Source organism: Chelonia mydas, chromosome 7, assembly GCF_015237465.2.
Source record: "Chelonia mydas isolate rCheMyd1 chromosome 7, rCheMyd1.pri.v2, whole genome shotgun sequence".
Lineage (NCBI taxonomy): Eukaryota > Metazoa > Chordata > Testudines > Cheloniidae > Chelonia > Chelonia mydas.
In genome coordinates this window covers 95,548,553-95,566,103 of record NC_057853.1, presented here as the reverse complement: position 1 = coordinate 95,566,103, position 17,551 = coordinate 95,548,553, and the positions used below count along the sequence as shown (strand labels likewise).

At 40.2% G+C, this 17,551-nt stretch overlaps 1 protein-coding gene across 6 annotated transcripts in view; it reads left to right on the top strand.

Moving 5' to 3' along the window:
* The window catches only part of INPP5A (inositol polyphosphate-5-phosphatase A), a 408,827-nt gene that overhangs the window by 102,270 nt on the left and 289,006 nt on the right, over window positions 1-17,551 (top strand). For all 6 annotated transcript variants that reach the window (XM_027819502.3, XM_037905636.2, XM_043552493.1 and 3 more), the window contains exon 2: window positions 10,827-10,868. In XM_027819502.3, the coding sequence (XP_027675303.1) occupies window positions 10,827-10,868 (42 nt within the window). The remainder of the gene's footprint in view (window positions 1-10,826; window positions 10,869-17,551) is intronic.

Here is a 17,551-nt window from a genome sequence, read left to right as displayed (position 1 = left end):
TTATAATCATAATGAGCTGCTGAGAAGAGAAGGGGTGGAATCAGGAAAGATTTCTACAGTCTTTTAATGTTTTTGTTTCAGCTTTTTTAGCAAAAAATTTGGGATCTATATTTAGTGTAGAGCTGCCTTAATATAGGATTTCTCCCATGTGACTTTAATCTCCATTGTTGTTTAGTTTAAAAGGACACTGTGAACTCACTGTTTTTAAAATAATGTACACTATATCAGCTAAGTGTCTTTCTGTATACATTTTTTTTCTTTCTCTCTGAAAGACTGAATTTTGAGAATGGATTTGGCAAATAAACATCTCTCGTTTGGTATTTTGAAGACCCCTGTAAATCCCAGCCTGGAAACATGTATGTGTTTGTGGAATATGCTCACAGAAGCACCGCTCAGGGGCACTCCAGACTTGGGCTCTTTCATCTTACCCAGAATAGTAACAGCAGCTTCCAGGAAAGCTAAGGAGATTAAGGAGAACTTTGTACCTGAAGGTTTCAGAGTAACAGCCGTGTTAGTCTGTATTCGCAAAAAGAAAAGGAGTACTTGTGGCACCTTAGAGACTAACCAATTTATTTGAGCATGAGCTTTCGTGAGCTACAGCTCACTTCATCGGATGCATGCTCAAATAAATTGGTTAGTCTCTAAGGTGCCACAAGTACTCCTTTTCTTTTTGTACCTGAAGCAGCTCATCCTCACAGGGGGATGAGTTGGTCCAGGATCACATCCGCTGTGCAGTAGAACCGTAGAGGGAACATCTGGACTTCAGCTGGAAGCATACTTCCCAGCATGGGTAGACAGACACACTAGCTCTGCTCAAGCTAGCAAGCCAAAATAGCAGTGTAAGCAAGAGTGGCACAGGTGGCTAGTCAGGCTAACTATCCAAGTACAAACCCACCTGATCTCCTCCTCCCCCCCTCCCCGGGTACAAACTCAGATGGCTAACCTGAGCTGCTGCTGGTGCCACCCCCAGCTATGCTGGTATTTTTAGCACACTAGCTTGAACAGAACTAGTGTGTGTCTGTCTACTCAAGCTGGGAAGCATGCTCCCAGTTGCAATGTAGACATAACCACAGAAAGTAGTACTAAAGCAAGGCATGGTCCACGGTTGATTAGGGAGGAGGGTCAGACAGTGTGGTACAAAAGGGAGTCCACAAAAACAGGACACACATTTTTATAGAGTACATCTACATTACAAATGGGAGCATGCTTCTTAACTTGGGTAGGCAGAAGCCTAGCTCACTAATAATAGCATGAGGGTAGCATGAGCTTACCCATTCTGTAAAAGTTCTTGTCCCCCTGTTTTCACTGGTAGTAGCTTGAACAGCTTTCTGTATGAGAATAGCTTTCCGCTGCACTCTTTTGATCAATACAGGTAAACATGGATCTTGCTCCAAGAGCTGCTTGGCCCACTGACCACACCTCGGTGCTGATCAATGTGTGGTTGGAGAACATTGTCTTCCATGACTTCTCCTGAAGTGGCAGGAACATACACCTTTACCAGGAAACTTCACAGAGGCTGGAGCATGTGGGTATTTGCTGGGCTCTGATCCAGTGCTAGAAATGCATCAAGGCAGGCAAAAGACTCCAGCAGTTGATCCAGGAGAGCTCATTGTACATGGCCCTCTATTACGAACTGGACCAGATGCTGTCAAGGGCTCTCAGCACAGAACCTCGAGTGGCTCAGAACTCCCACCTCAACCATGCTGGCCTCGTCGTCTGATGGAATGCTGATGAGAGCGAGGGCAAGGAGGCAGCAGGGAACTGCAGAGGATGCCCTGGAGGACAAGGAGTATATGATTCTGCAACTCTACCTGGAGAAACGGTTGGGAAAGCCCTCTCAGTGAGCTCCAGGAGGACCCTGAGCTGGGCAGGAACCAGAACCAGAGGCTGGTAAGTTATAATGGATCCCTAGCCTCCCTGACAGTACCCCCTCCCTCTTGCTACTTTTCCCTCCCCTTCCTGGACCTTCAACCCATAAATGGTCCCCAGTGGAAGACATGGCTACAAATCAACAATTTTATTGATTTCTAGTGAACCTCTGTGATGCATTTGGCAGAAGCTATGTCTGAGAAACAGATTATTAACACAAATAATTGTGCCCCGCTGTCGGTGCATTTCTCAGCCAGCATGCAGGCAGTGATGATCTGGCCTCACAGACCGGGGAGCAGATTTAGAAAGGTCCCAGTTGGGGATGGGACAGTTGTAGAAAACTTTATAGCTGTTTGTCTAAAGTTAATGACTGCTGTCTTTTGTCCCTTAGAAGAGTACATAGTTTCAGTGCTTCTTACCATTCCCTTGCAAACAGGAGCTGCGTGGAAAGGGAGGGTTGAGGTGGAGGGAGGGTTCGGTCCAGGAAAGGGAAGGGAAGACTATGGTTGTCTGAGGAAAAGTTAGTCACAACAGTCTTTTTCTCCCTTGAAAGATTACAGTTTTTTTTACCATCCTTGTCTCTGTTGCCTGGCTTCACCCTGCACCGAGCCATGCTACACATGCTGTGCGGGAGGGAACAGATGATAGAATGATCCGGTCTGGTGGTTGGATAAGCAGAGTGTGATGTCCCTGTGCTGTAGACAGCTGTGGGGCTTGTCGTGCTGATCTGAAACTTCGGGGAACCCAATAAAATTGTTTTGCCTGTCTATGATGTGGACTAATTGGCAGAAGTGTTAAATGACTGTTTCAGTTTTCTTAGTAGCAATTGGATGTCTAACACAGCGGTTCCCAAGCTTGTTCCGCCGCTTGTGCAGGGAAGGCCCCTGCCGGGCCGGGCTGGTTTGTTTACCTGCCGCATCCACAGGTTCGGCCGATCGCGGCTCCCAGTGGCCGTGGTTCGCTGCTCCAGGCCAATGGGAGCTGCTGGAAGCGGTGGCCAGTATGTCCAGCGCTGCTTCCAGCAGTTCCCATTGGCCTGGAGCAGCGAACCGTGGCCACTCGGAGCCACGATTGGCTGAACCTGCGGACGTGGCAGGTAAACAAACCGTCCTGGCCCGCCAGCGGCTTTCCCTGCACAAGCGGCGGAACAAGTTTGCGAACCACTGGTCTAACATAATGAATGACAGTGAAAATGAGGTAAGATCAAGGCTAAAATAGAGAAATAATTTGTTAAAAATTACTTAGACAAGTTAGATGTCTTCAAGTCACCAGGGCCTGATGAAATACATCCTTGAATACTCCAGGGAGCTGACTGAGGAGGTATCTGAGCCATTAGTGATTATGTACAAAAAGTCATGGAAGTTGGGAGAGATTCCAAAGGACTGGAAAAGGGCAAATATAATGTCTATAAAAATGGAACAAAGACAACCTGGAGAATTACAGACGAGTCAGTTTAACTTCAGTACCCGGAAAGATAATGGAGCAAATAATTAAGCAATCGATTTGCAAACACCTAGAAGATAATAAGGTGATAAGTAACAGTCAGCATGGATTTGTCAAGAACAAATTGTGTCAAACCAACCTAATAGCTTTCTTTGACAGGGTAGCAAGCCTTGTTGATAGCGGGAAGCAGTAGATGTGGTATATCTTGATTCTGAGTAAGGGTTTTGATACTCTCTTGCACTACCTTCTCATCAACAAACTAGGGAAATACATCCTAGATGGAGCTACTATAAGGTGGGTGCATAATGTGTTGGAAAACCATTCCCAAAGAGTAGATATCAGTGGTTCGCAGTCAAGCTGGAAGGGCATATTGAGTGGGGATCCTGCAGGGATCAGTTCTGGGTCCAGTTCTGTTGAATATTGTCATCAATGATTTAGATAATGGCATAGAGAGTACACTTATAAAGTTTGTGGATGATACCAAGCTTGGAGGGGTTGTGAGTGCTTTGAAGGATAGGTTTAAAATTCAAAATGATCAAGACAAACTGGAGAAATGGTCTGAAGTAAATAGGGTGAAATTCAATAAGGACAAATGCAAAGTACTCTGCTTAGGAAGAAACAATCAGTTGCACACATAGGAAATGACTGCCTAGGAAGGAGTGCTGCAGAAAGGGATCTGGGGGTCATAGTGGATCACAAGCTAAATATGAATCAACAGTGTAACACTGTTGCAAAAAAACCAAAATATCATTCTGGGATATATTAGCAGGAGTGTTGTAAGCAAGACACGAGAAGTAATTCTTCCGCTCCACTCCATGATGATTAGGCCTCAGCTGGAGTATTGTGTCCAGTCTGGGCACCACATTTCAGGAAAGATAAGGACAAACTGGAGAAAGTCCAGAGAAGAGCGACAAAAATGATTAAAGGTCTAGAAAACATGACCAATTAAAAAAATTGGGTTTGTTTAGTCTGGAGAAGAGAAGACTGACAGGGGACATGATGATAATTCTCAAATACATAAAAGGTTGTTACAAGGAGGAGGGAGAAAAATTATGCTCCTTAACCTCTGAGAATAGGACAAGAAGCTATGGGCTTAAATTGCAGCAAGGTGGTTTAGATTGGATATTAGGAAAAACTTCCTAACTGTCAGGGTGGTTAAGCCCTGGAATAAATTGCCTTGGGAGGTTGTGGAATTGTCATCATTGGAGATCTTTCAGAGCAGGTTAGACAAAGACCTGTCAGGATTGGTCTAGATAATACTTAGTCCTGCCATGAGTGCAGGGCATTGGACTAATGACCTCTTGAGGCCCCTTCCAATCCTACCTTTCTATGAATCTGTGATTCTATCTTTATGTGCCCATTTTACCATTGTTAAGCAGGCAGAAGGACAGGATTTTCTGGTGTTGGTGGGGTGGGTGTTTTTTGTGGTTTCCATCTCCCTTTGAATGGAAACATCGTACTGTAGCTGAGAATATAGTCAATTTCCAGTTGAATTACCTCCCAATCGTGTAAACCTATTTCTGGTGTAGTAGAAAATCCAGCTAGGTCTTGAAGTTCAATGGTAGTGCAAAACTGCTTGGTCCACCTACATAGCTGACGAAAACTCGCCATTCAGCAAAATATAGGGGTCTGACAATTAGTAGAAACAGCTCTCTGGCATAGATTGCCAGATCTCCTCCACAGGACTGGAAAGCCATGTCCCTTTTCTATTCTGGTGCCTTGAAACCCACTATTTTCTCCAAATGTTCACCAGTCTTTAAAGAAGAAATTGAAGGCTGTTAACATAGCCCTGGAAAGAACTGCAACCCCCACCCCCTCTGGAGACATTATGAACATTTTTTTTTTTTTTTTAAAAGTTAGTACATGTATCTTTCCATTCATAGCCTCTGCACTGTCCTCAGGGGCTACAAAAGTTGTCTGAGAACTAAGAATAGTCTAACAGTTGCAATCCTGGAATGTGGCCTTCTACAGCAAAGTTATGTTCTGTGGGGGGGGGATTTCTTGTCTTCTTACAAAGGAAAAAAATATATAATGCTACTGTTGTCTTTGAATTGGCAGGGCCTTTGGCTCCTGAGAAAGAACCATCCTACCAGGAGGGCAGGAGCAATGACCCAGAGGCAGATGATGAAGGACCCTGGAGGACCTGCTCATTGGGATGGACAGCAGGGGAAGCAGTAGCAGTTAAGAACACAAACTGCACAGGAGGATCGCGCTGATGAATCAGTTCATGGCACAGGAGGCATGCCATGGGGAACAGAAGCATTCCCTAATGGAGAAACTGACAGAATTGAAGATGGGGTCCATCTGCTGCCATGACTACTGCCCCTGTCTCTGAACTGCCACCATCTCCACCTCCTCCAGCTGCCCCCCAGGGTGTTGCTGAGGCAGAGGACCCAACCCCCACTTCCCTGAGTGATCAAGAGGAGTCTGCAGGAATCTCAGTATCAGACCAGCACCCAAAACCTCTTGCAAGAGACACCCCTGAGCATCCAGGAAGAGGAAGCTAACCCTGTGAGGGTGCCTGAAGCCCACCACGTGCCTCCCTCCCTAACTCCATGCAAGAGACATTCCTTTTGTCCCCAAGAACAATTTCCCTCTCATTATTCCCTCCTTGTCAGCAGAAGGGCCATGAGCCATTATCATTTGACCATTGTTATGTTTGGTTGGTTTCCATCTTTTAAAAAAAACATTTCAATTACATGTTCAATATGATACATTTAATAAATGTTACTGTTTCTCTGACTTGTGTGTGGACCCTCCTTCCTAAGTATGATGCATGTAGGATGTTTTCAGGTTTGGGACTGGGGCCCACGATTCACAGCACATGAATTGGAATGTTGTAGTTGTCTGGGGCCATCATAGTGCAGACACTTTTTCTGTCTGCCCCACACCTACAGCCTCCCCTCACCCCATGTCCAAACTTCCAAGGCTACGTGGCAGGGAGGGGGAAAGTACAGTTAGTGTTACACGCTTACAGAAAGCACTGCTAGTTCTAAACGCAGCAGAACTAACACCACCGAAAATGGGTAGACAGATATTTTGATGGCTTGGTTTGCATGCAGGAAAAATGAAGCACAATGCAAATAACAAAACAGGCGTCTGCCACTACACAATGATTAAATGGCCATTCCCCCCACCCCTGACCAATTTCAACCTTAGCAGAGATTAATTAGTGCTCCGTAACAGCTGCTACATATAGTTAGTGATGCTCATAAAGAATGGTTAAAAAATTGAGTGCTCCTGGTGACACAGGTAAGCAAGTGTGAACAGTTAAGACAAAAGCATTGCACAATGACAGCATTACAACTGGGCCGCCACCCTCCAGCGCACATGCTTGACCCAAAGGTGTTAACCCAGTGGAGGTGCCCTGTTGTAATTGTCTATAATGTGTGAATTGTCACAGGAATGAATGGCTAATGACCTTCAGTTATGGGAGGGGGGGAAACAAAGTATGTAACCCAACATGTAAGTGCCAGTGTCCCCTCTCATGCTTTTCCGGAAGCTGCACAGGATGTGAAGTTGTCCCTCGGCACAGGTAGATGTCATTCTCCACCTCCTGGCTGTGCCAAGATATGTGCAGACGTGGTATCCCTGATTTCACTTCCCTGCTGGGAACTAGGAACAGTGTGAATGTGGATTGGAGCCAGATGCCTGGATAGAGTTTGTAAACCAGACTTGTCTTGAGCCCTCTTAGTACGGATGCACTCCCCTTTATTTTCATGAATGTTATGGAGTGTGCAGCAAGCAACAATTCTATGAATAGCATTTGCCATATTGGCATCCAGACAGGTGCGTAGGCAGCGCCAACAAGATTTCAGCCTACCACATGCACACTCCATGCCCCTTCTGCAGCTACAGATGGGATTGGCAATTTTGGAGGTTTCATCACAGGACATAATCTTTAATTTCTGGAGACAGGAGAATCCTGGTGGGCTGGTGACCCTAGCTACAGAAGCTGTTACTGAGTCCCTTTTCCCATCAACTTTTGTGTAGTTTCATGAGCCAAATTAGGATGTGGGGTCTCTGAAAATAACTGTTGGCCCAAACACACACAGAGACCCATAGGAGTAAGGAAGGACTTTATTTCCGAGAAGCAAGTACAATCCTGATCTCCTCAGCACCCTAGCATCATGAATCAGTGTTTCCTGTGTTGGTATTCATGACTCTGCCTCTGCGGTCCACTAAGGCTTGCAGAATGAGTGAATAGTAACTTTTTCAGTTCACATACTCACTCGCTCCTTTTGGTAGGCAACGTGTTGGGATATGGTAACCCGCATCCTGTCAAATCCAGCTATTATTTCTGGAACTTTTCTAATGGCAACCACCTGTGGTTAGATCACATTGTTAATTGCCTCGCAAACCTGCACAACCCCAACCCCAACAGTGGACTTTCCAATTCCAAAGTGGTTTGCAATTGACCTACAGTCTGGTGTTCACAGCTTCCACAGGCTAATAGCCACTTGCCTCTGCACCAGTATGATTTCCCTGAATCAAGTGTTCTGGCATGGGAGGTTTGGTACAAGCTCATTAGACAGCTCGATGAATGTCTGTTTCCATATTCAGAAATTGTGAAGCCACAATTATCCCAGGTTATCCCAGGTTGCCAAAATGATTTGATCCCACTGCTCCATCCTGGTTCTCCTGTCCTAGAAATGATGGCCCACCCAGGGGCATATTGTGGCAATAGCAGCACTAACCATATCTGTACCATAGTAGCTAAATGAATTGTCCTTCACCTTCAAGGTCAGTCATCTTTGTTGCCTCAGAAAGTTCTGCACAAATGCCATCAGCATGTTGCCCATCGCCTACTCAACTAAAGAAACAAACATTTGTCCTGTGATAAGGAGCAGGAACAGAACCATGGTATCGTCCCATTGCTCCATGTGTTCCACTCAGTGTGGCAAGTGGGGTGATATGATCAGTAACTGCCATTGGCATATGTATGAAGCCTAGGCTAGGGACAATACCAACAACACACAGCAAAGTCATTCATAGAATATCTCCTTGTGACTCTCAGAACTCGGGGATACCATCCCTGAAGCGGTAGTGCTAATGTTGTGTAACAATGGTGGCAGTGTGGACATGGGTACACTCATGTACATGGCATTATACCCATGTCCAGCACAGGATATGTGGACACTTGGTGTGGGTATGGGGAACATGTGTGCACATGTACACAGTCCAAGTAACTGGGTACGTGGGCCAGGGCGGATACAACCTATGTGGAAAGAAATTTCATTTTTAATTACGCTCCATGGATTGAGGGTATAATTTAGTATGATGTAGGGTGACCAGACAGCATGTGTGAAAAATCGGAACAGGGGGTGCAGGGTAATAAGAGCCTATGTAAGAAAAAGACCTCAAAATCGGGACTGTCCCTATAAAATCGTGACATATAGTCATCCTAGTATGATGTGCCATTCTTAATCCACATGAAATGCTATCTGATCTCTGTGCAAATCTCCTGTGAATATCAAAAGTAAATTATGCCTTTATATGATAGCCAATCTTTCAGTTATCATAATCTGTTCAGTAGCTTGTTGTAATTCAGCATCACTTACATTTATTAAACTTTATCTTTATATTTTGAAGACTAGATTTTGACCTCAAATCACAGCAACCCTTGTTTTAAACTGTTCAGTACTACTGTTCTTAGGCCCTGATCCTTATATCTGTGCTTCTCTTTTCTCAACGAGTTGTCTTATTGAAGTCAAAATGAAAAAAGTGGAGAAGCTGCTGTTACATTGCAGTTTTGACAGAGTTGGGAGATAGATTATAATCTAAGTGTGAACGGTACAGAACATGCTGGCATTCTTTTCTTTTTGTGAGCTCCTGGTCTTGAAGTCTTCATATTTTTCTTTGTAATTTTGTCAACCTGAAAAAAATTATATAAGGACAGAAAAGAATAGATCATGTTCCTATTACAGCTGGTTGAAAATCTCCAAATTTTGAAATTTCAATAGAAATGTCACAATTCAGCAAGAAAGAAAAATTGTATGTTTTTCAAAAATTGCTAAAAATGCTTCCTATTTTTCTGAACTGATTGAAAATTTTCTGAATTTGAGATTTTGAGCAAAAAAAGGGGTATGAAAATTTTCATGAAAAAGTCTGTTTGACCAGCCCCAATTCTTGCATTATATGCAGAGTTTTTAGCCACTTGTGGCAGAAATATGGAGGTCTTAATTTAATAAGCAAGTTAATAAAGAAGTATAAAATTAATCTTAATTTTATTTAACTATGTAAGAACACCACTTGAGAGAGAACCCAGCAGACCAGAAATTTCTTATATATCTGAAAGAAGCACTAGCATTATTTTGTGTTATGCCTCTCGGTAAAGTAAAAGCCATGTATTGACGTCTTTTTGGCTTTTCACTTCACTAACTTCTATTCTGTGTAACACAAACGATGTTACTTCTTGCCAGTAAGATTTTAGGGAGCCTGCCTTGTGTTTTCAGAACACTACAAGAAATGCCCCTACTCAAGTCTAGCCTGGATTCAGAAGATTAAACAACGGTTTGTATCTTTCTCTAGGTGCTACATGTAGATTTGTAAACTACTGTACTTCCGTAGTTCTATTCAGAGAGTTACATGTTTCTGAAAGGGCAGGGCTTTGCATAAATAGCTATGTCCTTACAAATAAGGGGTAATCTAGAAATTCTCTTTTGCCTTTTTTCTTTGAAAGGGCAGCATTCTGCTGTTTCTAAATTATGTATTATTTGTATTATTATACTGCCTAGGAGCCCCAGTCATGGGCTGGGCCTCCTTGTGCTACACACTATACAAACAGAATAACCTGACAGTCCCTGCCCCAAAGAACTTCTTTTCAACTCTTAACGAAGGCAGAGTTAGAGTTTACTAAAAAGGCTTTAAACTTGAAAAGTTACAATCTACAAATCTTTTCATTTATGTTGAGACTGCGTACTTTCTACATGTTTATCTTTGGAAGGCGTTCCAATAAACTTTAAACACAGAAAGTGAATGCTGTTATTTTTTTAAGTCAGTGCTACAAAAGATATCTCAGTATAGTTCAGTGTATGTAACTTGAAGCCATAATCTCAAATGTATGAAAGATTAGATTTAAACAGTTTACATTGTTTTTGACATTCAGTTAATTCATAAGTACTTTAAATGCATAAATTAAAAACTATATTATTGCAGAATTGAGATTTATGGTTAATATTTTCAGCCTGTTCAACTATTTTACCTTAACACTTTGTACAGTGTTGCAGAGGTCAGACATGAAATGGTTTTGGATTACCTTTACTGCATTTATACAGGATCTTTTTCACCTTACATATTTGCACTGTTCATTGGTTATGATCTTGGCAAGAGAGGTACAAAACGAAAAAGGAGATTTGAGTGGTAGAGTTCTAGGAGGGACTTGCTAGTTTGTTTGTTTTTAATGGGGAAAAAACTCTCCATTTGAGTCAGTTAAGGAAATCAATGGGTATTAAGATATTCTTTTACAAAGTGCTTTGCTTTGTCTTAATGGGTCTTTGTATTTTGTTTTTCAGCCAGAAAATTTACAGAAGAACTGGCTTCGGGAATTTTATCAGGTATGGTAAGAATGATTCCACGTGAAGTTCTAAAAATGTATATAAGTTTAGTATAATTAACAATGAGCCGTTTTTATACAAAGAATTTTTGCTTTTTTAAACTGATAGTCATAAGCCATCTTACTTTAAAAAGCAAAAACAAGACTCATGAGCCAAAATGTTGGAATGGATAATAAAATTTAATAAAATGTGACTGTGCTTTTAGAAAGTGGTTGGGAGCTTTTAATCTTAGTTGTTTTGTTATGATGAAAGGCAGTTTATGGCATTTTATGTTGGGGCAGATTCTGGGTTCAGATGCTTGTCTTTATCATGACATACATAAAATAACTCTGAATCTGCCAAGGTTTCCACAAATTTTTTACAGAAGATGGGGTATAATCTGTCATTTGATCTGTTGCCCATTCCAAAAACAAAAGTTTCAACATTTTACAGAATCATTTATTCTGGAGTTAACTCAGTCTGAGAAGAGGGACAATAAGGATTCAGAAAAGGGAATATATCTGGGTGAAAACGGGAAAGAAAAAAAAAAAAACCTGTTACAGATTGTAGGCTTACATTTGTGTTGGCCAGTAAAATGTTATGACTTTGCCCTTGTGGAACAGATCTTTATTCTACTGCAAGTTGTCTGATGTTCCTACTGTAACCCATAGAGTTAGCAGATTTTGTGAGGGCCAGGACCTCAAAGCTTTCTTTTCCTCACAATATAAAAAAGTTCAATTCCACTCCATAAACCCGAATATATCACAATCTTGAATTTTTAAGGATAGCAACCAAGAGCAGAGCTTCTGTTGTTGTGTGCAGTTGAATGAGTCTCTTGTATCACCCTGAGAATTTACTACTAAAAAACCTTAGTGTTTTCTACCATGCAATATTTAGGATGAGGCCAGGACATTCAGTCCATTTTTTATTCCCGTTTTGATGTTTGCCAGAAATGGGGCAATTCTTTTATCACAAAGCTTTGATTCAAAATGGAGATTCTTAGCAAAGATTGACTTAAGGTTTATTTTCAGAAGTATCGTTGTAACCCGCACTATCAGACATTTGCAGTGGACATGTTGCATTTTCAGTGCCAAATATTTCAGTCGGCCAGAGAGCTGTCCTTTAGGTCTTCACAAAATTCACTGTAATGATAGCTGCAAATTGAAGACAAGAAAATGTATACATAGTTCTGTACCTGTATCATGAATTAATACGGGACACTTATCCATTCCAACTTGGAAAATTTTAAGACTGGATGTTCTGTTTTCTTTGAATATTCTGGGCAGACATTCATGAATGTTCAGTGACTGTGGCAAACTTGAACTTTTCTAGCCTTGTTCTATTAAGAATATGTAGTTGTATACAGTACAGCAATAAAAATGAGGCATTGCTGTGTTCCCTCACAGGAATAAATGTGTTACTCATTCTAGTCATAAGCATAAGGAAGAAGGAACAGGAGAGAAGCAGTGTATCTTTCTACTTAGTGGGCTATTTAGAGGAAGATTTTCAAAGGCCCTAAGGGGAAGTGGGTCTTCCCTTAAAAGTTAATATTTACTGTGGATTTGATTAAATCTTATTGTGGTATATATTTTCTATACAGGAAATACAGTTTTTTGTTCACTGCAAGCTGTGTGCCACAGTAAAATATGCAGATATAAGGAGGGTCCATTCCCCAGAGAACTTAGTCTCAAACAAAAACATAAAAGCATGAATTCAGTAAATACTGTGGTAAAGTCAATACCTTGGTATATTACCTGTTTATTTCTTAAGTAAACATATTTTATCCTATGTTTGCTACAGATTGGTGTATACAGTTCTTGGGAAGGGGCTCTAGCAGTGTCTCATTTTTATTGCTGGATTATATTCAGCAAAAGTAAATTAGAACTACTCAACATACGGCATTACATATTAAACTCCAATAATAAAATAACATTCTTCATCCCATATTGGAGGTAACAGCTGTTAAAGTATATCTCCAAGCCTGGATCAGCACAAAGCATTCTTTAGTATGATTTATTACTATTATTCCTTTCCTATCTGCCACTGAAGACAGCAGTTCTAAATTTTACAAATTTACTGCAATCTTATCCATCGATTATATGAATTCTTGTGAAGAATCCTTATGTTTATAAAGGGACCTTTTGTTTTTGTTATGAAGTCTTGAGATGTGTGCTCACCTTGTAGGTATATTTGGAAGTGGAGGCTGCTGAACAAGGAACAGTGCCACCGTTAAAATCATAAATGTAGAGCTTTAGCAATTTAATATTTCAATAGCTATGGCTTACTCCTAGGAATCTATAAGTTCCACATGCCCCTTGTAATGTCCTAGGTAGGATTCAGTATTGAGACTCACAAATAAACTGTAAATTAGCCGAAATTTAGGAGCACTGAAAAGATTTGTCAATTGTTAAAGTGTTTGCTCCCTTGCAGAAATATATATTCAAATGGGTTTTCAGTGAGTTGGATCCACTAGACTGGAAAGGCTTCCCGTATTACTATTACCTGTATTACAGTAGTGCGTAGAAGCCCCAATGATCCTGGGCCCTGTATCAACCCTTTAAATAAGAGATATCCTTGCCTAAGACAACTCAGGTGCTGCAAGAAAAAAATCTATTTTTGTTGAGCCATTATACCACCTAATACAGTACTAGTTAATCACATTGACCAGCATGACTCATGGAAGGTACATATTTTTCTCATATAGCATGGAAGGTTGGGAGGGGAGAGTTCATGGAGTAGGAGCAGGCCATGGCAATACACCCAACCAATCCCACAGGGTATCAGGCTGTATTACCCTTTTTGTAGTGCTCCTTCCGTCCTGTGCTGTGGAAATCCTACACTTTGGTATAAGGTGAGTGGTGCTCCAAGAGCAGTGAGGCAGTGGAGCCGTACTGTCATGATGAGGCCCCAAAGGTATTTTGAGGCATACAGTCTTTGTGTGGATAGCCCTAGGTTTCAGTTGATTCCCTGAGATCTGCAGGCTTTGGGAGCCAAATCCAGTGCTTTGTCTGCTGTGGTTGGGGAAGGGCCCTGTCCAAATGACCGGATAAATCTCAGCAAGAAGTTTCATAACTACCTCATTGTTGTTCCCATGGGAGGGAGTGGTCTGGTTTGTGATGACTAGTGATGGACATCTCTCAAGGACCTCAGCCAATCCATGTCTTTTGTTTAAAACTGGGAGAAATATAATGGGATTGATTGGCTCAAAAAGTTGATAGTGGGACAGCCTTTCAGCGCGAGGTCAGTGGTTTGAATCGGAAGCAGGATGGTAGTGATCGAAAGTCCTTAGTATCTGATGGTTTGTTCTGGCCTGTGTGGTGCGAGTCATATACGAATCTAGACAGATTGTAGTCTCAATCCTAATCTTAGTGGAAAAATGTCTTCATTAGAATTTGTGCCTTGTTAAATTCTTTTCATATTCAGAAAGTGGGATAAATTCTATTCAAATGAGTTACTGATTACTTGCTTGATGCGTAATATGAGCATTAAGAATAGTTTTTTGCATATTGGCTTGAGAAGAAGGATAAGCAGTTCATATTCTTAAGAATAGTAATCGAGCATAAGGTTGGTTCATGTTCATATGTGCACAGTCATTAATAAGTGTGCAAATGAGCAAGACAAAGTATGTGATCTGTTACAGCAGCCAGGTGTCATCTTTTAAACGTGCAGATAGTGTTTATGGTGTTTCAAACACCCTGCTTCTTGCTTCAGACTTGCCTTATGCAGCATTGATAAAACGTTGAAAGTACTGAATAATTCCCCAAGTGAAAGCCAAAAGGGGTGTCCTTGAAAGGTGCTTTTGGAAGCTGCTGGGGCAACAGAAGTAATTCAGGGGCCTTGTAGAAAAAGTGAATAGTAGAAAAATCAATGCTGAATTTCCTAATTTTAAATGCTTAAAAGTAACCAACCCTGCTGTTCCAAACTTACTGTATAATTAAATTATGTCTTGATAATCAAAATTTTATCTGGTTCTTGTAGCTGAGACTAAAATTATTTAGATGATGAGGTTGTAGTAAGAGGTTTTTAGTGTAATAACTTGTGCTATTAGCTTTGTTTTTGCACAGTTAGGGTTTTCTTTAAATATCTGAAATAAAGAGTAGTTTTTGAGTATCTGCAGCATACCATTAGTCTTATAAAAAGTGGGATTTTCTTTCTGTGTTATCTTGGATTTATAACTACGTAAATATTCACATAATATTCCCTCCACAGTCATCGTCCAAACTAAATTAAATTAAATTAAAAATTAAAAAATGCCTCCAGATCCTTTAAAACAGATTTTTCTCTTCTAAGAAAACATACATCTAAACTGTTTCGACAGATTGCTGGGTTTTTTTACAGTAGTATCTCTCCTACCTCCACGTATTTATCTAAAATTCTCTAAATTTGTTTGCTTATCATGAATGTCACGGAAGCTGTAGCTCACGAAAGCTTATGCTCAAATAAATTGGTTAGTCTCTAAGGTGCCACAAGTCCTCCTTTTCTTTTTACAGTGAAACGGTAAGACTGCTGAGAGTGTTCTCAAGAATAGTGCAGTGCAGTTGTTTGAACAGTGATACTTTTATTGTGTTTAGTGGGGCTGCTGTTTGGGGTGCACTTGTCATCATAATGAGAAGTAGCATGATGAAGCTCTAAAAAAACTTTTTGAGGCAGGGGCTGTTTGTACAGTGCCTAGCGGAATTGGCCTAGTTGAGGCATCTAGGCACTAATGCAATAAAAATGTGTCCGGGCACACGCGAAATGATAATAAATTGATTAATGACAACTGTTCAACTTTTTTTTTCGTTTTAAATGTTTGGTTGCTTTTGAAATATTCTACAAGATTATATTAATCAACAGTACTGGAAAATGACTTTAGAGTCAGGCTTTTAACACTTCTTTGTAAACTTGGAGCCCAGATAAACCACAAACCACAATTTTTTCCACTCCTTCTGAGGAATTCATTTTGCATATATAGTTGTGTCAACACAGTTTGCATAACCTCTGACAACTGAAGGTTAAGTGCTTCTTGTGTAAGCAGTGGAAATGTTCTCAACAAAAAAAGAAGAGAAATTGCAAGTCTTATTTTCATCAGTTTCTAGAATGCAATGTCCATGATGGAAACAGAACCTGGTTTTGTCTTCTTTTATTAGTTTTAATAATTGGTTCTAACATTTTTCATCACTCCAGCCTTCTAATTATCTCAGATAACATGCTGATGTAGTGACATTTTCACATGTTGTGTTTTGCTGTTTGAAAAGAAACATTTTTAAGATCGAGCAAATTTAAGATTTAATAAGAGTTTTTAATAGCATGGAAAACTATCCCATTTATTATTATTACTACTTACAACATGGTGGTTCCCAAAATGTGCTTAGGCGCTGGAGAATTAAAAACTTAATAGGAACATATCAGTTTAATTATCATCTATTAAAATTTAAACACCCTTGCCTATGCTGCAAATGAGACCTTAAATTATTAAAAATGAAACAACTTACAAGAACTAATAAACTTTCATTATACTCAAAAAGAACAAGAGTACTTGTGGCACCTTAGATGAACAAATTTATCTGAGCTATTACCTTACCTGATCACTCTTGTTACAGTGTGTATGGTAACACCCATTGTTTCATGTTCTCTGTATATATAAAATCTCCCCACTGTATTTTCCACTGAATGCATCCGATGAAGTGAGCTGTAGCTCACGAAAGCTTTTGCTCAAATAAATGTGTTAGTCTCTAAGGTGCCACAAGTATTCCTTTTCTTTTTGCGGATACAGACTAACACAGCTGCTACTCTGAAACCTTTCACTATTCTGTTTGTCCAAGACATGCAAAAGAGTAAAAATAGTTAACTCACTTTCCTTTGTAGTCAGTTTCTTGACAATTTAATTTTTCATTTCTAATAATTCATAACTAGTACAATATACTGTGTTTCCTGTATTGCAGAGGAATGTTATTTGTTTAATCCTGGTATCTGTTGGAATTAAAAATGAGTATTTGAAATACATATATTGATCATAGGTTTTCTAAAAATATTTAAATAAAATGTGAACTTTGGATCAAATTTGGCCTACTAATGCCCCTATAAATAAATTGTACTATCAGACACTTTGTAATTTGTCTGTTGGCTAATTATCAAGATTTTTGTTTTCCCAAGAGAGTAATATTGCTTAGATTGTTGTATTTTTACAACTGTATTTCTCCTACCTCCAAATTATCTACACTACTAATAGCAAAAGAAACACAGCAGTCCACTAAATATTCACTTTTCTAATATTGCTACAATCTGAGGGTCTTCCTTAAAGGTACCCTTTGAAAAATAGATTTAAATATTGATGTTCACATTTTACAAATTGATAAAAGTACATTGGTAAAACTATTTTATTTAAATAACCACAAGCATTCAAAACCATGAGTCAGGCCCCCAAAATAGTGGATTCATAATATTAATACATTTTTGGGAGCGGGAGTTGCCCTTTTTATTTTGCCTTTATGTTTCACGTTTTCAAAGCTTTTCTCTGCAACCATGAGGACTAGAAATTTACATGATATTTAATGAAAGGATTCGTATGTAATCATCCAACTCCAGGAACGGTGGCTTTAAGAGAAACGCCAAGTATTATATAAAATCATAAGAATGGGTCAGACCAATGGTCCCTCTAGCTCAGATCCTGTATTCTGACAGTGACCAATGTCAGATGATTCACAGGGAATGAATAGAACAAG